This window comes from Podarcis bocagei, assembly GCF_964188305.1.
Source record: "Podarcis bocagei genome assembly, chromosome: 3".
Classification (NCBI taxonomy): domain Eukaryota; kingdom Metazoa; phylum Chordata; class Lepidosauria; order Squamata; family Lacertidae; genus Podarcis; species Podarcis bocagei.
Genome location: NC_138127.1, coordinates 6,947,460 through 6,975,344, shown reverse-complemented (window position 1 = coordinate 6,975,344; position 27,885 = coordinate 6,947,460). Strand labels below are relative to the sequence as shown.

The following is a 27,885-nucleotide window of genomic DNA, read 5'->3' as shown; positions in this document are numbered from 1 at the left end:
GAAGGCCCTATGCCTGGTTCCCTGTAACATCACTTCTCACCGTGAGGGAACCACCAGAAGGCCCTCAGAGTCTGAGCTGAAGAATGGGGGTGGAGACACTCCTTCAGGTATACTGGGCCAGAGGTCAGCTTTGAAGGTCAGCACCAACACTTTGAATTGTGCTCGGAAACAGACTAGGAACCAATGTAGATCTTTCAGGACCGGTGTTATATAGGCTGCAAAACCACAAATCAGGTGGCTTTCCTGGAGCTCGAGCTCCAAATGTCTATTCCTTGCTGCTACAAACCGGAAATTCCTTGCAATAGAAACTCAAAACTTGAGCACCTGATAAGCCTTATCTAAAAGTCTTATACTAACTTTCATCCAAGTCAGGAGATCACAAGACTCTAGTGTCAAATATCGCTACATGCCACCCAATTTTCAAGCGGTGCGAGTTTCCAGGTGTTGAAGGCATTTATCCAAGATTGTGCTTCTTTGTCTGGCACAATGTCTGCAGATTATATTTTCCCTTCCTATCCTTGATATTACCTAATTACTACTGTTTATTAAATTCTAGTATTCCCGAACAGGCTCTATAACAGTATCATAGCCCACAGATGCTGTGTGTTGCTTTGCATGCATGGGGAGTCAGATTCTGTGAGCAGAAAATAATCCATTTGAGATGGGCTAACCTTACAGAATTTTGCAGATAAATAAAGTAAATAATAGGACAAAAAGTGTCTTGTGCATTGATGACTAATTGACTAGATGGTTTCCCCCCCCCCCCAGTGTCCGTGTGACTGTAGCACAGATGGATTTGTTTCTCTGTGTGGATACATATATTTGGTATTTTTAAAACTTTCCACAAGGGTCTTTTGTGCTGCGCTGTGCTGTGGAACAGAGTAGCATAGCTACGCTTCAGGAATGTGAAAAGGCCTGGCCTTGGGGGGACGTCCTCCTCCCCCTCAGCAAAAAGGTGGGCAAGGGAAACCTCCCTGATTTAGCAGCCAGGCAAAACTGTTCGGACTTGTTCAGCAGCAGCTTTATTTAATCGTAGATGCAAATCTTCAGAGAAGGTGGAACAAAAACGAGCAAAGAAAAGGGAGAGCTCAGTTTCTTTTGCCTAGACCCTGGAAGTGGATTCAGGTTTGGTTGGAGGTTAGTACTGGGGGCGGGGGGCGGGGGGGCGGATTACTTACACACTCAGTCATCTGGTAATAATTGAAAAGAGGGATGAGGAACCAAAGGTGGCAAACTGGCATTTCTATCCAGTTTGGCACACCTTAAATGCAATTCGGTTGCACTTTGATTTTAGTGGAGGTGAGCGACGGAGAAGCAGGGGGCTTTTAGAAAGCAGAAGGGTCGGGTGTTGAAAAGAGAGGAAGGGGCAGAAGGGAAAGGGGTTTGAGGCATAGAAGTGGAATCCTGAAAGACAACAGGGGCAATTAGTTGGGTCAGCAAGTTGGATAGAGGAAAGGAAATACTGTGGGGTAACTGCAAACGGAGAAGTTGAAAGAAGCAGAGGTTGCTCTCCTGAGATGTGAAAAATGGTAGGTGGGAAGAGGAGCGGGAAGTGGCTGGATAAAGAGAACAACACCCACCATTTTGAGGTCTGGGGGATAAGCAGGAGGAGTCCAGAAAATGAAGCATTGCAGGAATGAGCTTACATTAATAGTATATCAGGAGACAGGGGTGAGCTTTCCCTGGAAGGACTATTGTACTGTAACTGCATGGCAGCCAGAAATTCAACCAGAAAGCCCATTGCTCTGTCAGTGGGGCAGAGTGAGAGAAAAGCTGTCGGTTTTCTGGTGCTCTGGCTGCCAAGAATAGAAGCTCCTTGTTGGCAGCAATCACCTCTGCAGATTATGAAGTCTAAAAATAATGTGTTCTAATGCTGTGAAGCTTTGTGCGCACACTTGAGAGTAGCTTGTTCTAGTGGTACTTTCTTAGTGAACACACTTAACACCTAGGCTAGGCCTGAAAATTATTATCAGTTTTAAGAGGGCTGGTTATGCTTTGCCCGCCTTGCATTTGCAGTGCCAAGAGAAGAGGGGAGCTTTGATGTTTATATTGACTTGGATCCTAAGGCAGGTTAACTCAAGAGAAATTCCCTATCCCTTGTAGGTGGTTGAAATATACTCGGAGTCGAGTGTGGATTTCATGCTCTTTATTCAGCTCATAGTACAGTGGTGCCTCGCAAGACGAAATTAATTCGTTCCGCAAGTCTCTTCGTCTTGCGGTTTTTTCGTCTTGCGATGCACGGTTTCCCATAGGAATGCATTGAAAATCAATTAATGCGTTCCTAGGGAAACCGCCTTCAGACCAGGTCCGGGGACAGTCTGTCCCCGGACCTCTTCTGAAGGCTGGGGGGGGGGGACAAGGGCTTTTCTTCCCACCCCCAGCATTTTAAAAAACCCTGGGACAGCGGAGGACTTCTCCGCTGTCCGGGCGATCTTAAAATGCTGGCGGGCGGCATTTTAAAATCGCCCCGGGACAGCGAAGGACTTCTCCGCTGTCCGGGGTGATTTAAAAGCCCCTGGGAAGGCAGGCAGGGGGGACAAAGACTTTCGCCCCCCGCCCGCCTTCAGAAGGTGTTCCCGCCCCCCCACCCGGCTTCGGAGCAGCGTTCCGAAGCGGGGTGGCTGGGGCAGGTGTTCCCGCACCCCCACCCCGCTTCGGAGCAGCGTTCCGAAGCGGGGTGGCTGGGGCAGGTGTTCCCGCCCCCCCCCCCGCCCGGCTTCGCAGCAGCGCTACGAAGCCCGGCGGCTGGGGCAGGTGTTCCCGCCCCCCCACCCCGCTTCGGAGCACCGTTCTGAAGCGGGGCGGTGGGGGAAGGTGTTCCCGCCCCCCCCCGCCCCGCTTCGGAGCACCGGGAGAAGCGATCTCCCCGCAGCCCCTTGCTTCAAAAGAGGTCCGGGACCTCTTTTGAAGCAAACGGCTGCGGGGAGAAGCACAGCCGCTTGCTTCAAAAGAGGTCCGGGGGCAGCGGGAGCGCTTCCCGCTGCCCCCGGACCTCTTTTGAAGCAAGGGGCGGTGGGGAGAAGCGATCTCCCCGCAGCCGCTTGCTTCAAAAGAGGTCCGGGACCTCTTTTGAAGCAAGCGGCTGCGGGGAGAAGCACAGCCGCTTGCTTCAAAAGAGGTCCGGGGGCAGCGGGAGCGCTTCCCGCTGCCCCCGGACCTCTTTTGAAGCAAGGGGCAGTGGGGAGAAGCGATCTCCCCGCAGCCGCTTGCTTCAAAAGAGGTCCGGGACCTCTTTTGAAGCAAGCGGCTACGGGGAGAAGCACAGCCGCTTGCTTCAAAAGAGGTACGGGGGCAGTGGGAGCGCTTCCCGCTGCCCCCGGACCTCTTTTGAAGCAAGGGGCGGTGGGGAGAAGCGATCTCCCCGCCGCCCCTTGCTTCAAAAGAGAAGACCCGCTGTCCCCGGGGCAAGCTTCGTTTTGCGAAGCAAGCCCATAGGGAAATTCGTCTCGCGAGGCGTTCGTCTTGCGGGGTACCACTGTAGTGAGGAATGAAAGTCCCCCCCCCAAAAAAAATCTGCTTTATATACATTATTTACACAATGGGCCGCAAGTGATTGGCTAATTCCGGGATTCTCCTGTAGGCCAATCAGGTTGCGGATTCACTTCCACCTGGGGCTGGATTGGGTGGCTCCTGTGGACCAATCAGACTGCTGCATTCTGGATCCTATTGTTCTAGGACCAATCAGACTGCTGCATTCTGGATCCTATTGTTCTAGGACCAATCAGACTGCTGCATTCTGGATCCTATTGTTCTAGGACCAATCAGACTGCTGCCTTTTGGATCCTATTCAACTCAGTACATAAAGTGGTGTAAGGGATGGAAGGATTAACCAAAATCAGACTTCAGATCTAGGATAACTTAAGGAAGTTGATGGAAGGAAACATGGGCATAGTCAAGGGGAGGGGGAGGGCATACTGAAGGGGACCCTCTAGGTCCACAAATAATATTGAAAAGCATTGAAAGGACTCAGTTATCTGAGGTTCTGTCCACACACACACACACACACACACAGCAGAAGCCTGCCCCCCGCCGCAATGTCCTATTTACGGGGTATTTAAACTTGTGATTTCCTAAAGAAAACTCAATAACTTTGGCTGCTCTGCCTTCTAACAAGAATCCTGGCTACGCCCATTAGAAGGAAAGTTTCTAGTCCTCTTCACTCCCACATCAGCCACTCTTGCTGGAGCATTGTGGAGGGACCACATTGTTTAGGAGGACCCTCTGGTTCTCGTTACATACTTTGGAAAGAATATATCTATAACTGCCAAACATATAGGATCGATTACAATAGCAGACATGCAAAGTTAACAATCTTCTTTAAAACTTGGGGAGAGTCAGTGACATGATTACCTAAATAAAGGTGCTTGCTTGGCAGAAGTTGTTCAGAAGTTGGCAGCCTAGTTGCAATAGCTATCCCTATGAAATGGACCAGTTCATTCATGCATACTTCTGGTCAATGGTTAACTTATTGCAATGTCATGCTAAAGGTAAAGGTAAAGGGACCCCTGACCATTAGGTCCAGTCGTGACCCCAGTTGCGACGCTCATCTCGCTTTATTGGCCGAGGGAGCCGGCATACAGCTTCCGGGTCATGTGCCCAGCATGACTAAGCCGCTTCTGGCGAACCAGAGCAGCGCACGGAAATGCCATTTACCTTCCCGTCGGAGCAGTACCTATTTATCTACTTGCACTTTGACGTGCTCTTTTTGAACTGCTAGCTTGGCAGGAGCTGGGACTGAGCAACGGGAGCTCACCCCGTCATGGGGATTCGAACCGCCTACCTTCTGATCAGCAAGTCCTAGGCTCTGTGGTTTAACCCACAGCACCACCCATGTCTCTTAATGTCATGTTACAATGTGCTAAAATCCAGAAGGAATGAATCCTCAGTCAGAAGCCTCTAAAATTACAGGTGCCCCCCAGAGAGATTCTTTCTGAGCCTCTCCCCATCCAATCCAAATCTGGAAGAGGGACAAGGAAACAGCAGCATCTGTGGCTACAGGCTACAGCATCAGGCTACAAAAAGTTGTATGGGGGGCATAGTTCACTCTGTGTAAAGATCCAAAAACAATTTTTGAAAAAACAGCAGAGAACCAGACATGTGTGCAATTGTTCAACACCTCAGTTTTAAGGCTGTTGCTGCTGGTGCTTTGTGCATTGAACAGCTTCAGAAGAGGCAAAAACCCAATGGATAAATTTCACCCTCAGCATGAAGCTAAAGTAGTGGGGGAAAGTCTACCTGTTGAAGCATGAGAGTTGGAGTTTAACTGCAGAAGTTCAGCTTAAAAATAAATCTCTGTTTTGGGGGAGCATGTTTTACCTTCAATGCAATTGCACTTAGACTCAATGAGTTTAGGAAAATAAGAAAGCCAAGTTGATTAATGGAAATAATGCTCACTGGAAGGACAGATCGTGAAGCTGAGGCTCCAATACTTTGGCCACCTCATGAGAAGAGAAGACTCCCTCACTGCGGGAGGCAGTGGAAGACAGGAGTGCCTGGCGTGCTCTGGTCCATGGGGTCACGAAGAGTCGGACACGACTAAATGACTAAACAACAACAACATGCTTGATAGGAAAGATCGTACTTCTGTCTAACACAGGTTGCAAGGAGCCTCGCTTGTTCTTTGTTCTCAGTAGGAGAAACATATAAAGATGTCTCATCTCCCAAGGTAAGGATGAAGAAGTAGGAAAATAAGGTCAGCAACCATGAGAGAATCAGTTGAGAACCCGAGGACAGGTCAGGTTAAAGAACAGTCTAGAAAGCTTGAAGCTTTCCTCCTTTTTTTGGATTATATTTTATTACATTTCAACATTTTTAGCATATACAATCAAAACACAATTTCATATTTTTGTCAACTTCCAATGTCTTTTTCCATGGAGTTGTTGTTTCTTTCCTTCTGCTGAGCCCTCTCTTCTATCTATCAAATCTTTTTTTTTAAAAGATATTTATTAAAAGTTTTTAAGATATAACAAGAAAAAAGAAAAAGAAACATACAAAATAAAAAACAGTTAAAAACACACATTAATTTTCAATAACATAACTTCCATACACTTATTTCCTCGGACCTCCTCATACCTCCCTTCGTTGTATTCCAGTTCGATTTGTTAGTTCAGCAAATCCTTACCATTAAACTTTTACCCATTTGTGTAACCTCTTTTTTTTCATATCTCTTAAAGCATTACAGCTGGAAACCGCTTAGTTTCTATCCAACATCTTTCTAACATTCATTAATTTTACAATGTTGCTGTAAGTAGTCTTTGAATTTTTCCCAGTCTTCCTCCACCGACTCTTCTCCCTGGTCTCGGATTCTGCCAGTCATTTCTGCCAATTCCATGTAGTCAATCACCTTCATCTGCCATTCTTCCAGGGTGGGTAGATCTTGTGTCTTCCAATACTTTGCAATAAGTATTCTTGCTGCTGTTGTTGCATACATAAAAAAAGTTCTGTCCTTCTTTGGCACCAATTGGCCGACAATGCCCAGGAGAAAGGCCTCTGGTTTCTTCAGGAAGGTATACTTAAATACCTTTTTCAATTCATTATATATCATTTCCCAGAAGGCCTTAATCTTTGGGCACGTCCACCAAAGGTGAAAAAATGTACCTTCAGTTTCTTTACATTTCCAGCATTTATTATCGGGCAAATGATAGATTTTTGCAAGCTTGACTGGGGTCATGTACCACCTGTATATCATTTTCATAATAATCTCTCTTAAGGCATTACATGCCGTAAACTTCATACCTGTGGTCCATAACTGTTCCCAGTCGGCAAACATAATATTATGTCCAACATCCTGTGCCCATTTAATCATAACAGATTTCACCGTTTCATCCTGAGTATTCCATTTCAACAGCAAATTATACATTCTTGACAAATTTTTAGTTTTGGGTTCTAACAGTTCTGTTTCTAATTTTGACTTTTCCACCTGGAAGCCAATTTTCTTATCCAAATTATATGTCTCCATTATCTGATAATAATGAAGCCAGTCTCTCACTTTGTTTTTTAATTTCTCAAAACTCTGCAATTTCAATCTATCTCCGTCTTGTTCCAAAATTTCCCAGTATGTCGGCCATTTGGCCTCCATATTGAGCTTTTTCAAAGCTTTTGCTTCCATTGGTGACAGCCACCTTGGGGTTTTATTTTCCAACAAGTCCTTATATCTTATCCAAACATTAAACAAAGCTTTCCTGACAATATGATTTTTAAATGCTTTATGAGCTTTGACCTTATCATACCATAAATATGCATGCCAACCAAATACATTGTTAAAACCTTCTAAATCCAAAATGTCTGTGTTTTCAAGAAGTAGCCATTCTTTCAACCAGCAAAATGCTGCTGATTCATAGTAAAGTTTAAGGTCTGGCAGGGCAAATCCACCCCTTTCCTTTGCATCTGTCAGTATCTTAAATTTTATTCTGGGCTTCTTGCCCTGCCAGACAAATCTAGAGATATCTCTCTGCCACCTCTTAAAACAATCCATCTTGTCCACAATTTGCAATGTCTGAAATAAAAACAACATTCTCGGCAATACATTCATTTTTATCACAGCAATTCGGCCCAACAGTGAAAGCTTCAAATTTACCAAATTTCTAAATCTTTTTTCACTTCAGTCCAACATTTTTCATAATTATCTTTAAATAAATTCCCATTTTTGGCTGTCATGTTAATCTATCAAATCTTAACCACAATATTGTGTGCAAACCTACCAGCCTTTAGTACAAGCTGAGTTGTATCCCAGCACTTTCGACACTGAATGTTCTGCCTGTTCGACTCATGGCCATTTCCCCCTATTCTAATGCATCTTTCTCCCGCTTCCATTTTTAGGACAGTCCACAATACAGTTCTACTGTGAAGCTGTTTCGTCAATTGTGTTGTGCTTGACAGAGTAGAAGACTACCCAAAACGATGGCTGGGAAACCCAAGTTGCACTATGCTAACGGGAGAGGGAAGATGGAATCCATCCGTTGGCTGCTTGCAGCAGCTGGAGTAGAGGTTTGTGTGCCCATAAAAGGAAGAGGCGGGGCAATGCTGGGTAGATGAACCAACAATGGCCAAAATAAATGGCCTCTTCTGCACAGGAAGCAGAAGATGCCACAGATGTCTTATCAACATAACTGTGTGCGCGCATATTCCTGTATATATTCTTATATGCATTTATATATGTGTGCTTCAGCTCAGGAAAACTACTGAAGCATATGATGAAATAGAGTGTAGTCTTTCAAAAACATGCTCCTGCTTATGTCACCCAAGCAGTGAAGCCAATTTCCACCCACTTTTAAGGGTGTGGTTTTCTCAATTCTGGGTGCTCATACACTGTATGGGAAATATCCATCCCCAGAAAGCAAACACTTTGGCTGACAATTAAAATACCATTTTTTCATATTGACTCATACAGTGGAAGCCAATGCATGTTCACTTAGATGTGAGTCGCACTCAGCAGATATAGGACTGCAGCATCAATCATCTGCTAGGGAACCTGCGGCTATATTTTAGAATATATAATTTCCAACGTAACAGAAATGAGAGGGGAATCATAATGCAGTTATACCTCAGAAGTCGAACAGAATTGGTTCTGGAAGTCTGTTCAACTTCCAAAACATTCAGAAACCAAGGCGGGTCTTCCGATTGGCTGCAGGAAGGCACAGAACCCACGTCGGACGTTTGGGTTCCAAAGAACGTTTGCAAACTGGCCAAATTGTTCAGCTTGCAAAGTGTTCGACTTCCAAGGTACGACTGTATTCCACAGCTACAGAAAGAGGGCCAAGGGGAATTGGATGTCTGGCAATGGTTCAGAGTCCTCCGTCTGGGTCTTATTTCAATGGGTTGAATGGCTTGTCTTTTGAAGCCATTTTTAGGAATATGCTTATATGAATAGCGTGGCTAATCTGCACAATGAAAACAAAAATAGTAAAGAAAATATGCATTGTGTAGAGTCTGAGCATATGATTTCTGCAAAGACAAAGAGCCCATTTTCACCCAACCACTGCTTCTCTAATAGAAATCAGTTCAAATGAAGGGTACGGACTGAGAAAAATGAAATTTAAAAGCTGTACTGCATCTTGCAGTTTTTCAAAAATTCCAAGAAGCATCAGCTGCTCTTAAACTAAAATAAAAGATAAGTATCTGTTAATTATTCTCTGCAAGGTCAGCAAAGACTTGTAAAGTTGGGATATATATATATATATATTGTCAGGGAACTGCCATCGGAGCCAAGAGTGGAGGTAAGGCTCCCCAATGATGCGGGAGAAGGGACCAGCAGAGGGAGAGAGAACACTTCCTTTGGGGAAGGAAATCAGTGTGACACCTGGGAGAAAGGGGAGCAGGGAAGGACTTCGGAGAGAGGGCTCCAGGACTCTTCCACAGAGACCAGCGGGGAGAGTCCAGGACCTCCGCTGGCCACGCCCACTCTGCGCAGGAGACTTCCGCGCAGGGAGTCTAGGCGGAGACTTGGTGTCAAGGAGTTTTTTTGTTGGAGGAAGTTCAGGAAACGCCCACTGACGGATTCTGTCAGTGACTGAGACAGCCACAGAGAAAGGGCTGTCCAGCCAGGGAAAGGTTTAGCCAGGGAACGTTGCCTAGAGCATCAGCTACATCTATGCACAAGCAACCCCAATTCCCTTTACATATATATATATATTGGCTGCTTTGTTTCAGTTTGAAGAAGAATTTATAGAGAAAAAGGAAGACTTGGAAAAATTACGGAATGGTAAGTCTATAGGTGAAAGTGTTGCCCGCATGCAACTGCTTTAAAGACTGGCTCTGCAGCGACTGAATCTGTTAAAAATAAAAACCACTTTGTCCTGGGGACCATGGCAGTGTCTACACATAGTTATTTTCAGGGGTGAGATTGGTTCAGTCTTCCCTTGAACTAGAAAAACAATAGGGAATTTAGATTTAGGGATGTTGAAGAATTTCAAGCAAAGTGGAAATGGGAGGGGAAATTGCCAGTGTTTGCTTATTTGTCTAATGTCCAGAAGAGAAATCAATCCAGTTGATGGGATTAAGCCTGGATAGCTTAGTTGGTTAGAGCAAGGTGCTGATAAACCCAAGATTGCAGGTTCCCCGTGTGGGACAGCTACACATTCCTGCATTGCAAGGGTTTGGGACAAGATGATCTTCAGGGTCCCTTCCAACTCTACAATTCTATGATTGGTATGCACTGTTGTTGCTTTCTGTCCACAGACAATAAATAAATGATTGTGCCATTCATTCATTCATTCATTCATTCATTTCCTACCCTTCATCATAAGGTCCCAGGGTGGGTTACAACATTGAAACACAACATTAAAAACAATTTGAAACAATGTATACACAGATGAAGGGACGCGGGTGGCGCTGTGGGTTAAACCACAGAGCCTAGGACTTGCCGATCAGAAGATCGGCGGTTCGAATCCCCGTGACGGGGTGAACTCCCGTTGATCAGTCCCTGCTCCTGCCAACCTAGCAGTCCGAAAGCACGTCAAAGTGCAGGTAGATAAATAGGTACCGCTCTGCCAGGAAGGTAAATGGCGTTTCCATGCGCTGCTCTGGTTTGCCAAAAGCGGCTTAGTTAAGCTGGCCACATGACCTGGAAGCTGTATGCTGGCTCCCTCAGCCAATAAAGCGAGATGAGTGCCGCAACCCCAGAGTTGGTTATGACCTAATGGTCAGGGGTCCCTTTACCATTTATACACACATGAGATGTATACACACAGAGACACACATTTGTGTTGTGCTTCCTTTGCATTAGAAGGAATGAGATGGTGTAATATAACGACAATATGATTTACACGATGAGTTATGTAAGTCACGTAATTTCGCCAATGATGAACAGAATGACCGCTCCCCGCTTAAAATGGGGGGGCGCCCTTTGCGTGGACGCGTGCAGCCCCTAGATCTGGAGCGGCTCCCAACAGCATAGGCTTGGCTTTGCCTTCCCTCAGGTGGGATACCTGGAGGTCTCCACCTACCTCAGTCAGTTGTCCAATCCCACCTGGGGGAAGCGTTGCCAAGGAGACCAGGCCAGGTAGGGGAGGGATTACCTGCCCACACAATAGAGGGAGGATCTTACCTAGGAATCCACACTTGGCTCCAGAGCTTCTCCCACCCTACCCACCCTCAGTTAAGGTCTTATTTTGCAGGTTAACTTTTCTTCACAGGTTTTGCAGGTTAACTTTTCTTCACAGGTATGCGGGCGCTGCGTAAGGCCATCCATGCTTGTGTAGGCGACCCGGCACAATTTTCTGGGCATTCCTTTTGTATCGGTGCAGCAACCACGGCAGCTGCAAGCGGCCTCCCGGCAGAACACATAAAAGCAATGGGGCGGTGGCGTTCAGCTGCCTTCAAAGGCTACATTAGATACAACCAGCAGACACTGACGGATACCATATAATCCTTTCTTTCAGGCTCAACCCCCAAACTTCGGCCACAGCATTGTGCATTGGGCGGCCATCCATGCCACCACTGGTCCAGGCGGAGAACATCTGGGTCTGCAGCCAAAGATCTCCATTGCCTGGTTCGGACAACGGGGAAGGCGTTGGGATCCCCTGCTCCCTCGGTTGCGTCATGAACTTGCGTTCCACGGTGGGATGCCCTGCTCCCTCGGTTGCGTCATGAACTTGCGTTCCACGGTGGGATGCCCTGCTCCCTCAGTTGCGTCATGAACTTGCGTTCCACGGTGGGAAGCCCTGCTCCCTCGGTTGCGTCACGAACTTGCGTTCCACGGTGGGATGCCCTGCTCCCTCAGTTGCGTCACGGACTTGCGTTCCACGGTGGGATGCCCTGCTCCCTCGGTTGCGTCATGAACTTGCGTTCCACGGTGGGATGCCCTGCTCCCTCAGTTGCGTCATGAACTTGCGTTCCACGGTGGGAAGCCCTGCTCCCTCGGTTGCGTCACGAACCTGCGTTCCACGGTGGGATGCCCTGCTCCCTCAGTTGCGTCACGGACTTGCGTTCTGCCACCCGCCAAGTGCGGTTGTGCTCCACCTCTGCGAACATGACTTGGTCGTGCACAAAAGCATAATTTTGATCAAAACAGCGATCGCAGACCTGGAAAGCGTGCACGCCACTCACCCCAATATCACGATTTTCTGGTACGAACCTCTACCACGCTTGCATTGGCGTGGCAACATCAAACCCACTAGACTTAATTACACTGTGGAAAAAATCAATAGGGCAGTGCGCTCTGCAACCACTCGCATGGGAGGTCAGGTCATGAAACACCCCAACATTAAAGTTTACATGCAGGAGCTATTTCAGCCCGATGGCGTGCACCTATCGGACCTGGGTAATGAGCGTTGGCTGAGCGACATCAGGCATGGCCTGATTGATTGGTGGAGGATGGCAAAGGCGTCTTTCAGATGTTGGTAGTCTTGGCGGCGAGACCGCAATTGCGGTCTCGGGTGGCGGTATCAGGCCTTGGGCGGAATCCTTTTGTCCATCTTCCTCTTGCGGCGGCGATACCAGGGTTCCCCGTTAAAGGGGTTTTCTGAAGGGAGGCTTTGGCCGTACACCGAAAGGCCGTCATTGCTCCCTCCTGCGGCGGCGGCGTTACAGGGGCGGCCATCTCTGCTTGAACATATGTTCTCCAGAGCCGGCCCATCCCCCACACACACACTGGATAACCCTGATGCTCCCTAGGTCCCCGGCTGGGGACCGGGGAGGGAGAACGCCCAATGCCTGAGCCAAGGTCTACCCACATTTGAAATTTAATAAAGTTGTGGCCAATTTAATCCCATAGCACGTTGTCTTGAGTCGTTATTCACATGACGGGGGGACCGTGCAGGATCTGGGGACTCCGCCTGTCCACGCAATGACCGCTCCCCGCTTAAAATGGGGGGGCGCCCTTTGCGTGGACGCGTGCAGCCCCTAGATCTGGAGCGGCTCCCAACAGCATAGGCTTGGCTTTGCCTTCCCTCAGGTGGGATACCTGGAGGTCTCCACCTACCTCAGTCAGTTGTCCAATCCCACCTGGGGGAAGCGTTGCCAAGGAGACCAGGCCAGGTAGGGGAGGGATTACCTGCCCACACAATAGAGGGAGGATCTTACCTAGGAATCCACACTTGGCTCCAGAGCTTCTCCCACCCTACCCACCCTCAGTTAAGGTCTTATTTTGCAGGTTAACTTTTCTTCACAGGTTTTGCAGGTTAACTTTTCTTCACAGGTATGCGGGCGCTGCTACGTTAAGGTCGCTGTTAAAGGGCCGGAAAGGAATTTCCCTGCATTGGCAGGTTTCGCCTTTCCCGTAGCAAAACGTCACAACTTTGGCGGTATCAGGCCTTGGGCGGAATCCTTTTGTCCATCTTCCTCTTGCGGCGGCGATACCCGGGTTCCCCGTTAAAGGGGTTTTCTGAAGGGAGGCTTTGGCCGTACACCGAAAGGTCGTCATTGCTCCCTCCTGCGGCAGCGGCGTTACAGGGGCGGCCATCTCTGCTTGAACATATGTTCTCCAGAGCCGGCCCATCCCCCCCACACACACTGGATAACCCTGATGCTCCCTAGGTCCCCGGCTGGGGACCGGGGAGGGAGAACGCCCAATGCCTGAGCCAAGGTCTACCCACATTTGAAATTTAATAAAGTTGTGGCCAATTTAATCCCATAGCACGTTGTCTTGAGTCGTTATTCACATGACGGGGGGACCGTGCAGGATCTGGGGACTCCGCCTGTCCACGCAATAGAAATAGTGCATGGAACAAATACAGGGTGGAAATAAAACGATGCCTTTCCATGTTCCTATTTGAGCTGTGCAGACCAAAAGGGAGGCAGATTTTCCTGAAGAAAGATCTGTATCAGAGACTTAATACACCATTTTTAACTTTCAAAGAAGGCAGTCTGAATCGATCTGAAGTATTGGTTTAAGCTGCTTAAGTTGGTAAGGACTGAATCACTTATCCCACACCCGCCCTCTTTTTTAAAGATGGACAGCTCCTGTTTCAGCAAGTGCCCATGGTGGAAATGGATGGGATGAAGATGGTGCAGACGCGAGCTATTCTCAGCTACATTGCAGCAAAGCACAACCTCTACGGGAAGGACCTGAAGGAGAGAGCACTGTACTTATGAACATGTAGAATTCACTCTAGGTCTATTTTTTTAAAAGAAAGCCAGCTCTTGACAGAAGCTGAAAATATGGAATGCATGCACTGAACTGCAAACATCCAGCTATCTTCCTGCTTTTGCATCTCTGTATTCCTAGAGCTAGAGCTAGCTATGTCACAATGTGACTCTTACAAGGAAATTTAGGCTATAGCTACTTGGGGAGGAAAACCGTGCCATAACATGGTAATGGCAAGCTTAACATAACTGTCAACTTTCCAACCACGTATGGAAGATGCCAGATTGAATATCAGAAAATGGAAAGACATTGCATATGTTATTTATAATACAGTATTAATTATTCTCTTATTTCTGTGTAATTATGATATGCTCTAATTATATTTAGATTGACCTGTACTTTCACGATAATAATTGGGTGGTAATTTCTTGTCTGAGGATAGGCAGCGTTAAAATGGGAAAATGGGAAGCCACTGGGGGGGTGATTGTTGTTGTTGTTTAGTCATTTAGTCGTGTCCGACTCTTCGTGGCCCAATGGACCAAAGCACGCCAGGCACTCCTGTCTTCCACTGCCTCCCACAGTTTGGTCAAACTCATGCTGGTACCTTCGAGAACACTGTCCAACCATCTCGTCTTCTGTCGTCCCCTACTCCTTGTGCCCTCAATCTTTCCCAACTTGGGGGGGGGGGGTAGGAAGTCTAATAGGAATAGATGGAGAAAATATGTAGAATATGCGTATATGTATTGAAACTTTGGAAAAATAAAAAATAAAATAATAGTAATAATAATAATAAAGCAAAAAGGAAAAGAAATAAGAGAAACTAAGAAAATAAACTCTGAAAGTAACTGTGCTAATGGCTTCTTTCAGGATTGACATGTACGTGGAAGGAACAACTGATCTGATGGGGATGATAATGATGCTCCCTTTCCAGCCCCCTGAAAACAAAGAAAAGCAGACTAGCCTAATTTTTGAGAGGGCCACAACCAGATACTTCCCAGTTTATGAAAAGGTAAGGGATTGTCAGGTAGCAATGTAGAATGTGCAGCTAGATATCGACTGCTGAAGGTGTATGGGGGGAACCATCCATAGCAGCAGCAAAATTCTGAGGAAGCACTTAAATGTGGAATAGTAAACCTACAAGTCTACCAACATTTTTTTTTGGGGGGGGGTAGTACAACTCTTGCCCTAACCCCAGAGTCGTCTGCGACTGGAGTTAACTGTCAGGGTTTCTTTAGCTTTACCTTTTTTAGAACTCTCCTAATTCCTGACCATTGGCCATGCTGGCTAGGGCTGATGGGAGCTGGAGTCCAGCAAATATTTGTTTTCCCACCCCAGATGTCAAGTTCGAATGCTACTGAGTGTCGCGTATTCCTCGCGGCGCTTTTAGCAGAACGCTCAGAGTCCCAGGTTCTTTAGTGCAGTCTTGTTTAATGTGAGCTAAATACAAATATTTACAAAAGCAGTTCATACAGAGTACCTGCACCTTGAGGCAAACGAAGACTCTACACCACAGCACCACAGCACCACCACAATTACTGTTGAACAGGCTTTTCTTTTAAAACAGGTGACAGCCAATCACATTACTGCTGAGTCATTCTGACCCAGCACTTCACAGAGTATTGCATCAGCCTGTTGCAAACTGAAGCCTGCAGACTTACTCAGCACCCTGTGAATCCCAACACTGAGCAGAGGATCACAGCAATGAGGGCCTTTCAGTGTTATGCAGTGGGATACATGCAGGCGTGTAAAATGTATACAGTGGTACCTCGGGTTACATACGCTTCAGGTTACAGACTCCGCTAACCCAGAAATAGTGCTTCAGGTTAAGAACTTTGCTTCAGGATGAGAACAGAAATCGTGCTCTGGCGGCACGGCAGCAGCAGGAGGCCCCATTAGCTAAAGTGGTGCTTCAGGTTAAGAACAGTTTCAGGTTAAGTACAGACCTCCGGAACGAATTAAGTACTTAACCCACTGTATTTGAATGAAAAAGCCAAGTGGCTGCTCTCATGGGACAGTCCCTGCCTGCCTCTCAGCCTTACATGTCTGAAACACAAAAGAAGCAGAAATAATCCACAAGGAGCCTCTGTGGCCCAGTCTGAGCCAGGGGTCTACAAACCCTCAACACTGACTTCTATTTCTTTGTATGCCACAGGTTTTAAAAGATCATGGACAAGATTTCCTTGTTGGTGGGAAGTTCAGCTGGGCAGATGTCCATCTGCTTGAAGCTATTCTGATGGTCGAAGAGATGAAGCCTGATGTTCTTTCTGCCTTTCCTCTGCTGCAAGTGAGTGAACTAGGACATGTTCTGAGAAATGAGATGGAACGGAAACTGTAAGACTGTGTGTATTCACAGAGTGCAAATACAGCAACTGGATAAACTTCAGTCATAGGAGTGTGCCGCACTTAGCATGTCAGCATCTCTATGATGGTGATTATGGTGGTGTATGAGAGCAAGTCCAAGTGGCCATCTGGGGGATATGTCTTATGTCCTTATGTCAGGCATCTAGACTTCTGCATCTCCTTTGCTTGATGATAAAAGTGCTTCATCTCCTGGCTAGACTTGCCTTAGTTTGATGCATTACAAGACAACCTGACCAAAACAAGGCTCACCGGATTATAAAGGTGGAGGCGGGGCTTGTAGAAAGAGTATAGAGAAAGTTCAGATTTCACATGTGGCTTGAGGACCATGGGACAATAGGACCACAGATCTTCTCCTTCCCATAGGTGATTGAATGTGAAAATTATTGTTACTGTGTTCATTAATCAGTCAGAATCTTTATTTGTTTGTGTGGGAATGTTCAGGGATGCAGGAGAGGCTATATTGTCTGATAATAGCCTTTCCAACTTGTGTTAACAAGTTCACAATTTAGCAGAGTAACATTCCCCTTTTTAAACTTGCAGCAGATGCGTTTGCTCAGGCTCACTAAAGCCTCTATAATAACTGTTATTATTGGCTGGAGCCAAGAGAGCATCTTTGGCTAAGCAGATGTTGCTTCTTTGATGCATGTAGTCAAAACAAGAAGGAGATGGCTGCCCTGCCCTGTGCTTTTGTCGTTACCTGCACAGGTGAGGCCACGCCCACTTCCAGTCACATTCAGAGGAAGTTTGTCCCAGCCCAGAAGGAAACAGGAAGTTTGCCTGCTGGCTGGACAAACATTCCTCCCCATGTGTAAACTTGTTCACTCTAGGAATGTTGTACTTTACTGCTCTTGTGTTTCACATCCCACAGTTTGAAGGAATGGGATTTCTATTATAATCAAACCAGCCTTTTACCCAATTTTATTTTATGAATCAGAAATAAATAGGGAAGGGAGCAAATTGAGACCCCCCCCCCACATTACTAATAACCCCATGTAGTATTTATGGGTTGTTTTTTTTAAAAAAATATTTTTATTAACACATACTGCACTACTTCATTAATTTAGACTCATGGGCTTAATTTTTTCTGTATGGTTTTTGAATGCTTGAAAAACAAGGTACTGCTTATTAATGAACAGATAGGTTGCTTTTCAAAATTCCTCCATCAAATGACCATTTAAAAACTTTGTGATTTTTAACTTTTATCCTATGATAAAAGAACTGCTTGGAATGACATAATCTTCAACACATTTCTAGAAATAATAATTATTATTACTAAACATTTAGAAAAATCTAAAATTTTCAAAGCACTGCGCACATATTGAAAGTAAAAATGGCCCTTGCCCCCAAGCTTGCAATGATACACATGATACAAAAGGAAAAAGGAATGGGGAGGGAAGAGGAAAGCAAACATTTGAAGCCAATGGATGGGGCTAGGCCCAGTGGCGGAGGAACCCTCTCTGGCACCTGGGGTGGCACAGCCCGTACAGACTGAGCATGTGTGGCATCTCGCGTGTGTGCACTCCTTATGGAATGCCGCACATGCGCAGTCCATATGGGCTGCCACTCGCACACGGCAACCATACGGGCTGCTGCAAAAGCAGTATCCCATATGGACAGCGCACGAGAGCGGCAGCCCATATGGATGGCACACGCCCTCTGCTGCTCTACACCCACCTTCCTACACTCCTGGCCAGGCCGGTCTTCTTCTCCAATATGTGAACTGCATTTTTGTGTGTTATTACCTTTAGTACTAAGTACCTAAGTACGTTAGTACCTAGTACCATCTGTGTTAGTACCTTTTTCTTAGAAGTGCTTCTTGCTTTTCAATCTAGGACTTCAAGGCAAGGGTAAGCAACATCTCCACAATTAAGAAATTCTTGGAGCCAGGCAGCCAGAGGAAATTTGAATTAGACGACAAGGCTCTTCAAGAGATCAGGAAGATTTTTAACATCTGAGAACATCTGCTATGAAGATCACTACAAATACTGGCATGATTTTAACAAATCTGTGTGACTTCTCTTTTACTAGTTGGAGGATTAACAGTGTAGTCCTGTTCATGTCTATTCAGCATTAGTTCCATTTGAATTCAGCGTAGCTTACTCCTGGGTAAATGCAGGTATAGGATTGGAGCCTAAATCCGTAAAATAGTATTTCCTCTTGGTTCCATAGTCTCAAATGCTTTTGATTGCAAACTCTTGAAAAATGTAGTAGATGAGAACTCTTTTGTGAAGATTCTGAGGCCTCCTTTAGATATTAGTCTAATGCAACCTTCCCAAACCTGGTATGAAAACTTCAAGGGGTTTTGGACTACAGCTCCCATCAGCCACAGCCATCACGACCAGCAGTCAAAGAATAAAATTGCCAAAGTCAACAAATATTTGATATTGTGCAAGGATTTTTTTCAGCCGGAACTCACTGGAACTGAGTTCCACCACCTCTCTGGTGCATTCCAGAGTTCAAATGATACTGAGTAGAGGATCATGATAATGGCACTGTGTAAATCCACAAAAGGAGATGATGATAATACTGTGTGATGGTACAATAAAGTGAAATAAAGCATTCTACAGCTTTTGTACTTCAGTGCCATGTTTTACTTGAGTAGTCAATAACATGTCTGCTCTGTCATGACTAGTTCCTGTTGTGCTTTGCGTAGATGTGATGGGATCTGTGTGGTCCTGCTGGATTACAGGCAAGGAAAATAAATCCCATTAACGTACTCCCTGCCAGAAAATGACCTGTTTTCATAGCCTTCTACAGCAATTAGTCTGACCAGCCATAGCAGCAATTCTTTACCAGTCCACCATGCTATCCTCAAGGAATGTTCTTCTCAGTTTTATGATTTGTCACAAATTTGTCAAAGCCAGACAACAAATATGTGATTTTCACTTGATCATCCGGATCAGGTATCTTACATAACAAATCAATAATAATTTCTGGATTGCCTGTAGAAATCCAGTTTTGCATACCTTTAATTGTAGTGATCTATTCAGCCCAACCCCCGCCAAAAGGTGGGTGGGACCAACAGGGACGCCCTGTGTATTTGACCTTTTCCTGTATTTTGTGGCTAGCAGCTGCAACCATAGACTGCAGTGGCCTCCTGCCCAGTTATACAAAGGTTTCAGTTGAATATACAGTACTAAGACCAGGAATGTTTGCCCTCAGTGCAGCTGTACAGATTTACAATAAACCGAGTTGCATCATGTTACGCAAGCGTGAGGCAACCTTTCCCATTGTGAATTAACTTTGTGTGACTGATTTGTTGTAGGTGAAAAGTCTCACGAAAGGCAAAGTAAGTGTTTTTTTATTTGCAATAGGTAGTTTCTGCTACAGATAAGCTGTTCTCTCAGAAGGTGGAGCTTCTGAGCTTTTATAACCCTGAGCCACACAAGTACGGGGCTCACTCTGCTTGAGAAGAACTTCCACTTGTTCAGGACTTGCAGCAGGTTAGTATTCTAAGGTAGATGGTTGCTTTGGAGAGTCATTGCTCAAGAGCAACACCCTGGACAGAGGAGTAGTGCAGGGACAATTTCCAAAGACCTCCACTCTGCCCAAAGGTTTTCTTCTTCTTACCCGCAGAGTACTAAAGGTTTGTGGGTTGGGGAGGGGGAGATACTGTAATCCTCAGAACAGAGACATTTGGACAGACCAAAGGCAGGAGCTGGGCAGTGGGCAGAGTTCTAAAAATAATATGGGGTTTGTCTTTGTTGCACCTCAGAGAAAAAAGAAATATTGGGTAAGAATGGAGAGAAATTAGATTCATTTTTGTTATGTACTGAGTTGAATAGGATCCAAACTGCAGCAATCTGATTGGTCCTAGAACAATGCAGCAGTATGATTGGTCAGCAGGAGCCACCCAATCCAGCTCCAGATAGAAGTGAATCCGCAACCTGATTGGCGTACAGGAGAAGTCCGGAATTAGCCAATCACGTGCAGCCCATTGTGTAAATAATGTATATAAAGCAGATACTTTGAGGGGACTTCCATTCCTCCTCACCACTATGAGCCGAATAAAGAGCATGAAATCACTTTGCGACTCTGAGTACCGGTATATTTCAATTTTTAAAATAGTAACTCACTAAATTTCATTTTCCAAAAACATAGCTATCCCTTGAAATTTGACTGCAGTTCTCCAGCCAAACAATGTGCAAAAACACATATGGTGAGGTAAAATGTGCATATAAATGCATCTATTATTGAAAGGAATGTAGAAAATGGGTGTGGTTATCCAGGGTTGAGGAGGGTGTAGATGCCATCCAATTGTCTTAGGGACTCCAGTCTGGAATTCCTTAGGGTTTACTCTTTAGCCTTTTCTTCTTCCTAGGATATCCCACAAGGCAATGGAGGTTTAGGGTCAGAGGCTACCTCCTCCTAGATGGGTTACCTTCCCAGATTGATGAGCCCCACCTGCCCTTCACTTCCCTCTACAGCATGTGCAGAAACCGCCTTCTTGACCCTTGGACCCACCGTTGGTCTCATCCCTCAACCTGTCCTTGCATAGAGGGGAGGTGCCTAACTCACATGGGTTTGAGACCCACCAGCTATCCTTACCTGGTTTAGCCAGCCAGTCAAAGAGGTGGTGCTTCAGGTGTGATTCATCACTACAAAGTCCCATCATCCCTGGCGGCTGGCCATGCTGGAAAGCTATGTGCCCAGACTTGCCTAAGGAGATGAGAGGCAGCTGATGGCAATGGTGCAAGTATGAGGGGGAAGTTACAATTTTGTGGCTCTGGGAACATCATGGACCGTGGCTGTTCACGAGGGGGTGATATTCATAGATCATGGGTAGGCAAACTAAGGCCCGGAGCCCGGATCCGGCCCAATTGCCTTCTAAATCCGGCCCACGGATGGTCTGGGAATTAGCATGTTTTTACATGAGTAGAATGTGTCCTTTTATTTAAAATGCATCTCTGGGTTTTTTGTGGGGTCTGCCTGGCGTTTTTACATGAGTAGAATGTGTGCTTTTATTTAAAATGCATCTCTGGGTTATTTGTGGAGCATAGGAATTCTTTCATTTTTTTCCCTCCAAAATATAGTCCGGCCCCCCACAAGGTCTGTGGGACAGGGGACTGGGCCCCTGCCGAAAACGTTTGCTGACCCCTGTCATAGATAGTTGGGTGTTTTTTAACTCTTGCTTCCTATTTTATCTGCTTGTGCTCCATGATTATGAAAAAGCGTTTGTTAAAAAATAAACCAGAAGGCTTTAATATGAAATACTTCCTTGCTGTAAACAATCAACAGAGCATTTTGAACAGTTGTCCTGCTCTGCAGTGGTTTCCCTATCAAACATGACCTCGCAATCTCTCTCTCTCTGTCTCTCATCATAACAGGAAAGCAAACACTTAGGAACATGGCTGGGAAACCGAAGCTTTACTACTTCAATGGAAGGGGCCGAATGGAAACCATAAGGTGGCTGTTGGCTGCAGCAGGAGTCGAGGTTGGTTTGTCTTCAGAATTTCTCTGAGAAAGCACCTTTCCCCCACTCCCAAAAAAGAATCAAGGGAACTGTTGTTTTTCCAGCATTCTTATATTTCAGGCAGTTTCCAAATTTGGGCCCAGCATTATCATTTGTGAGTGAGGTGCCTGCTTCAGGCGGGGGATTTTATCTATCCTGGAAGGGGCAGCTAATTGATGAGTTATCTTCATTCATTATTATTGCAGCTAAGGAGGGGGGGGGAGATATGATTGTGTGGACAGGCGGAGTCCCTCAAACCCTGGGCGGCCCCCATGTGGAATAACGACTCAAGACAACGTGCTATGGGATTAAAATTGGCCACAACTTTATTATGTTTCAGATGTGGGTAGACCTTGGCTCAGGCAGTGGGCATTTATCCCTCCCAGTCCCCTGCCAGGGATCTGGGGAACATCAGGGTTATCCATGGGGGGGGGGGAGGATGGGCTGGCTCTGGAGAACATATGTTCAAGCAGAGAGAGCCCGCCCCTGTTACGCCGCCGTTGCAAGGAAAGCAATGACAACCTCCAGGCATACAGCCGAAGCCTCCCCTCAAACAACCCCTTTAACGGGGAACCCTGGTATCGCCGCCACAAAGAGAAGGGGGGCATGAGTCACTGCTGCACGCCACGCCCTCCCCCATTTAGTGAAGATAGACTAAAGGATTCCGCCCAAGGCCTGATACCACCAAAGTTGTGACGTTTTGCTATGGGAAAGGCAAACCTGCCAATGCAGGAGAATTCCTTTCTGGCCCTTCTACAGCGACCTTGACGTAGCAGCGCCCATGTAACTGTGGAGAAAAGGTTAACCTGCAAAAGAAGTCTTAACTGAGGGTGGGTAGGGTGGGAGAAGCTCTGGAGCCAACTGACGATTCCCAGGTAAGATCCTCCCCCTACTGTGTGGGCAGGTGGTCCCTCAGCAACTGGCTGAGGTAGGCGGAGATCTCCAGGTGTCCCACCTGGGGAAGGCCAAGCCAAGCCTGTGCTAATGGTGCCACATAGGGTCCAGGGGGCTTCACATGACCACGCAAAGAGCACCCCCATTTAATGTGGGGGAGCGGTCATTGTGGGATTTACTGCTTCAAGTGCTAAAATGATATGACTAGCCTGTAGTACTTGATTTGTGCATGGGAAATATTTGTTGTTCTGTCCCAGACAGAGAAAATTATTGGGCGGGCTGGCCCGGAATTCGGCTGGGAAAGGGGAGTTTTCATCAAATTTTTTCCAGTAGTTTGAAAACTTGAAAGGCCCTGTGTCATTTGTGGAGCCTGAAATTATTTCATGAGACCCTTGAAATATTCTGCCTCTTTTATTTTTTAGTTTGAAGAACAATTAATTGAGACCAAAGAAGATCTAGAAAAATTAAAGCATGGTGAGTATCTTATCTGAATATCAGTGGGACTGTCTTCTAGTACAGTAAAGCCTTATAGTCTTAAAAGCAGGGGTTTTCAAAGTGGACTTGTTTCTCCAGTTCTGCATTGTGCACACTTTCAGGCAGGAATGCGTGTGATACACAGTTGTGATCTGCTTATATTGCCTTTCTCCCTCTTCTTTGAAAGAAAAGAGAGTTATCCAGATACCCACAACACATACCACTCAACTCTGAATTGTGCAGAATGGTTTGCTTGTTTTTTAGCTGGAGAACAGAAGTAGCTTAAATAACATACAAAACTAGTTTCCAATGGTTGATTGCTGTACTATTTTAGCACATGTTCTGCAAAAGGGTTTTGAGGGGAAAGCAGAGGCAAACATGATTATCGCAAAGGCACAATGTAAAAGTAAAGTCTCAAAATCAAAGCATGGCTTGGGAGATGCTCCTGAAAATTTAATTTCCATAGTAATTACCTGGGAGGATGGACTGATTTTTCATCTTCCTTTCACAAGGTGGAGACCTGCTCTTTCAGCAAGTGCCCATGGTGGAAATGGATGGGATGAAGATGGTGCAGACTCGAGCTATTCTCAACTACATTGCAGCCAAATACAATCTCTATGGGAAGGACGTGAAGCAGAGAGCACTGTAACGTTCCTTTAAATTTGGTTGCTAAATGCATACTTTGGTTGGCTGTACATGATATAAGATCATCTCTGTTCTGTCATATGATCTACTGACGAGTTATGAGTCAGCATGTTTCATCTTGGGCAAGAAAGGGTCCAATATGAGGTAATTTGACCTCTCAGTCCCAGCAAAGTTCATGTGGACTGGTTCCTTGGAAATCAGTGAATTTTCATGTAATCCCAATAGGAGATTGGGAGGTCATTGTCCCTTCCCAATGTTTGGTTTTTTTGGGTTTTTTTGTTGAGAATGTATAAAATTGATTTTTGATATAAGGCTTTCCTTATAAAAGGTGTAGCTGGTGAAGATCACTATAATGTCAAGCAAATTATAGGGGCTTTTGTTGCATAGAGCGAGGCTCTTTCCAGGGGAAATGCCCTTTCTCTAACATACAGGATCATTGTACTTGTTTTTCTGCTGGGTCATCACACATTTTTGCCTGTGACACTACTGCCCAATTCCCCCACAAGGTTTTGGCTCTGCATTATCATAATTAATACTATTGCTGTTGCTGCTGCTACCACTACTGTTTTTCTTGTTTCAATTTTTTTTTTTAATTTTCCAAATTTTACACAACACAAAACAACAAAAAACAAAACATACAAAAAACAAACATACATTCAAAACTTCTTACAGATAAAGATTCAAATTACATTCCATTATTGAGAGACTTCCTCAAATCCTTCCTAGCTGATTTTCATTAAATCTCATTTTAGCAATTTTCCAATATCCACTTTCTAATAAAATTAACCTGTTCAAATTACTAATTTCCTTTCTTTCCATATTATTCTTAATCCATAATCTTATACAACCACTACTGTTTTTCTTATTATTATCTGAATATGGGAGGAGGAAACACCTTCTCTTTCAAATAGGATTGATATGTATTGCGAAGGTGCTATGGATCTGAATGAATTGAAAAAGATGCTTCACTTCAAACCAGCTGACAGCAAGGAGAAGGAGTTTGCGAATGTTATTGAAAAAGCCACCACCAGATACTTTCCAGTCTTTGAAAAGGTATGGGGCAAAGGAAACTTACAAACCTATTAACACAACAAAGTCACCTATGCTCAAGTCACCTGGAGTTGGCAGCTGGTAATGTTGATAGGACTGCTTGGCTCATCAGAAATCATTTCCTTATTCCTTGTATTTTCCAAGCTTCTGAGCTAAAAGTAAAAAAAGTAAAACAAAAAATTAGTTGTGTGAGAGAAGATCAGGAATCACACACAGTGTTCGTTTACCATGTGAACTCTGATCTCAGAATCTGCCCTGCCTTATTGAAACATGACAAGCAGTGGTTTGGGAAGAGGGAATGTAATGATTAAGCTTCTCTTTCTTAGCCAGCAGTTTGTTAGAAGACATGAATCAGAACTGATACAAATACTCTCGATCTCCTGATACAATATAATCTGGGCGCGTGATATTCAAAAGTGGTTCAGATATAGATTCTCCATTTTGTGTATGTACCTGAAGTACTCTTCGAACATTTCCTGCTCTATAGGTCCTCAAAGATCATGGACAAAATTACCTGGTAGGAAATCAGCTCAGCAGAGCAGATATTCAATTGCTTGAAACCATTTTAATGGCAGAAGAGCTGAAGGCTGATATTCTCTCCAAATTCCCTCTTTTAATGGTAAGCATGCTTACTGAAGCATAAGCAAAGTTCTAGTATGGCACTTTTATTCTTTGCATATCTAAAACACCATTGTCTCTGGATTTCTATTGCACAAAGTCTAAATCACACAGGAGGCCCACATTCATGGATAAGCCTTCTGTGAATTAAATTTAGACACAAACAGGTAACCTACCTACGATTATAGACCTGCAATGGAGCTTGAATATTGACCTCCCTCTCCAAAGGTGCATGCCTGAAATAACTGGGTTTAGTGTATGTATAAAGTTTGAGTACATATAAAGTTTATCACTTGTAGTTTCATTATTGACTATGAAATCATAGTAACCGTAAGCAGCAAATGATTATTTGGGGATACCACCATTTCTCCTTTTCTCTTCTAAAATATTTTGCGCTCTCTCTCTCTCTTAGGCCTTTAAAGAGAGAATAAGCAACATCCCGACAGTGAAGAAATATCTGCAGCCTGGTAGTCAAAGAAGACCACCAGCAGATGAAAAGGCTATTGAAAAGGCAATGAAAATTTTTCCTGAATCATGGCTGAGGATCACAGATGATGCACTATTGTATTCACAGGCAATGGGCAAAAACTGAAATGGGACCACAATGGCACAGTGTAAATCCACAAAGCTACAGTAGGAACCAAAATAATTAACAGAACAATAGGAAGTAGTGATAATACTGTGCTGCACTACACTAAAATGAAATAAAGCATTCTACAACTTTTGTATTCTGGTTGTTTTAGTTCCAGTATGACGTCATTTACATTAATCTTAAACAGCAGGGGAGCTCATAAGCAGCCTTGTCATACTTTTTGTTGTTGTTGTTGGAATTGGAGCTGACAACCGACAGTTTACACCTACTCTCACTCTCACACACATTTCAAAGTATAATATCCTAATAAGTGTAAATAACTGACACTCTGTGTTTTAGTTCCAAAGTTTTAACCACAACTTTTCATGATTTATCCTACCAAACACTGCTGAAGGATCTACAAAGGTTGTAGATAGATCTTAGGTCCTTTACCATACTTCTTAATCTGATGGTTTAAGACGTAACATTGGTTTATATATTTAGCTAAGTGTGCATTTATGAATATTTATTCTATGATTGAGACCTTAAAATTCTTGTAACAATCCCCCATTTGGGGCAATAATTTAACTAAAATTGTTGCCCCACTAAACAACCTGATGTCTACCCTTCCCAGATGTTGAAACAGGGTGTTGTTTATGTAACCCTGAGGAGATTTGCATGTCAGGTCTCTCTTTTTTTTCAATTTTTAAACAAACAAACAAACAAACATACCTCTTAATTGTACTAAATCCAATCTTAGTAACATTGTTAAGTGACTTTCTCAAATCCCCCTGGCTGAATCTCAGTGTATATCATTGTAACAGTTTTCCAAAATCAGTTTTCTTATAAAATTAACTTAATCACTTAACATCTTTCTTTCTTTCCCTTTTAACTTTAAACATGCTATTCTCTAACATTTCATATTTAAATCCTAAGCCTATCTGGTATTTGCAAGTTTTTTCCAATTAAGTTATCTTAACATATTTAACTAAATAGTCTTTGAATTTCATCCATTCCTCCTGGTAGTCCTCCTTCTGGTCGCGGACTCTTCTAGTCAGGTCAGCTAGCTCCGAAAAGTCCATCATTTTCATCTGCCATTCCTCCACTGTTGGGACTTCTTGTGTTTTCCAATTCTTAGGTAACAAAATTCTAGCTGCAGTTGTGGCATACAAAAACAGTCTAACATCTTTTTTGGCCAATTCCAAACCTGTTATTCCAAGAAGAAAGGCCTCTGGTTTCTTAATAAATGTATATTTCAACATTTCTTTCAATTCATTATAAATCTTCTCCCAGAAGTCTTTCACCTCAGGGCAGGTCTATCACATATGATAAAAGGTACCTTCTTTTTCTTTACATTTCCAACATAAATTATCACTATTATGATATATCTTTGCCAATTTTACAGGAGTTAAGTACAATCTATACATCATTTTCATAATATTTTCCTTTAACACTGTACATGCAGTGAACTTAACCCCTTTCCTCCATAACCTCTCCCACATCTCTTGCCCAGTCTATCATCACAGATTTAACTTGTTCATCCTTTGTATGCCATTCCATCAATAAATTACACATTTTAGACAAATTTTTAACTTTAGAGTCCAACAACTCCGTTTCCAACTTAGTTTTTTCTAAAACAAAACCATTTTTCTTATCTAATTTATACAATTCATTAATCTGATGGTAATGTAATGTAGCCAATTTATTTTATCTTTAATTTGATCAAATGGTTTTAATTTATATCCTTCTTTATCTTCCAGTAACAGATCAGAGTATCTCAACCACTTGGTTTCCATA

The 27,885-nt window shown here is 44.5% G+C and overlaps 2 protein-coding genes across 2 annotated transcripts; both read left to right on the top strand.

Annotated features, from left to right (window-relative positions):
• Positions 1-981: 981 nt before the first annotated feature.
• On the top strand, positions 982-18,964 carry LOC308584447 (glutathione S-transferase-like). The gene is made up of 7 exons (XM_081189249.1): positions 982-1,137; positions 7,819-7,986; positions 9,649-9,700; positions 13,889-14,021; positions 14,891-15,032; positions 16,176-16,307; positions 18,217-18,964. The coding sequence occupies exons 2-7, from the start codon at positions 7,900-7,902 to the stop codon at positions 18,337-18,339; spliced, it is 669 nt and encodes a 222-aa protein (XP_081045375.1). The 5' UTR covers positions 982-1,137; positions 7,819-7,899; the 3' UTR covers positions 18,340-18,964.
• A 112-nt stretch (positions 18,965-19,076) lies between these two features.
• LOC308584438 (glutathione S-transferase-like) lies at positions 19,077-26,241 on the top strand. The gene is made up of 7 exons (XM_081189235.1): positions 19,077-19,827; positions 21,712-21,818; positions 23,153-23,204; positions 23,717-23,849; positions 24,761-24,902; positions 25,387-25,518; positions 25,930-26,241. The coding sequence occupies exons 2-7, from the start codon at positions 21,732-21,734 to the stop codon at positions 26,107-26,109; spliced, it is 726 nt and encodes a 241-aa protein (XP_081045361.1). The 5' UTR covers positions 19,077-19,827; positions 21,712-21,731; the 3' UTR covers positions 26,110-26,241.
• The last annotated feature ends 1,644 nt before the right edge of the window (positions 26,242-27,885 follow it).

What these genes read in the sequence shown, in the direction of transcription:
- LOC308584447 (XM_081189249.1), top strand. Translation starts at nt 7,900, where the DNA reads ATGGCTGGGAAACCCAAGTTGCACTATGCTAACGGGAGAGGGAAGATG. An exon ending in TTGCAGCAGCTGGAGTAGAG is followed by an intron (nt 7,987 to 9,648) that starts GTTTGTGTGCCC and finishes GCTTTGTTTCAG; the next exon opens with TTTGAAGAAGAATTTATAGA. An exon ending in CTGCCTTTCCTCTGCTGCAA is followed by an intron (nt 16,308 to 18,216) that starts GTGAGTGAACTA and finishes TTTTCAATCTAG; the next exon opens with GACTTCAAGGCAAGGGTAAG.
- LOC308584438 (XM_081189235.1), top strand. Translation starts at nt 21,732, where the DNA reads ATGGCTGGGAAACCGAAGCTTTACTACTTCAATGGAAGGGGCCGAATG. An exon ending in TCTAGAAAAATTAAAGCATG is followed by an intron (nt 23,205 to 23,716) that starts GTGAGTATCTTA and finishes TCCTTTCACAAG; the next exon opens with GTGGAGACCTGCTCTTTCAG. An exon ending in GACGTGAAGCAGAGAGCACT is followed by an intron (nt 23,850 to 24,760) that starts GTAACGTTCCTT and finishes TCTTTCAAATAG; the next exon opens with GATTGATATGTATTGCGAAG.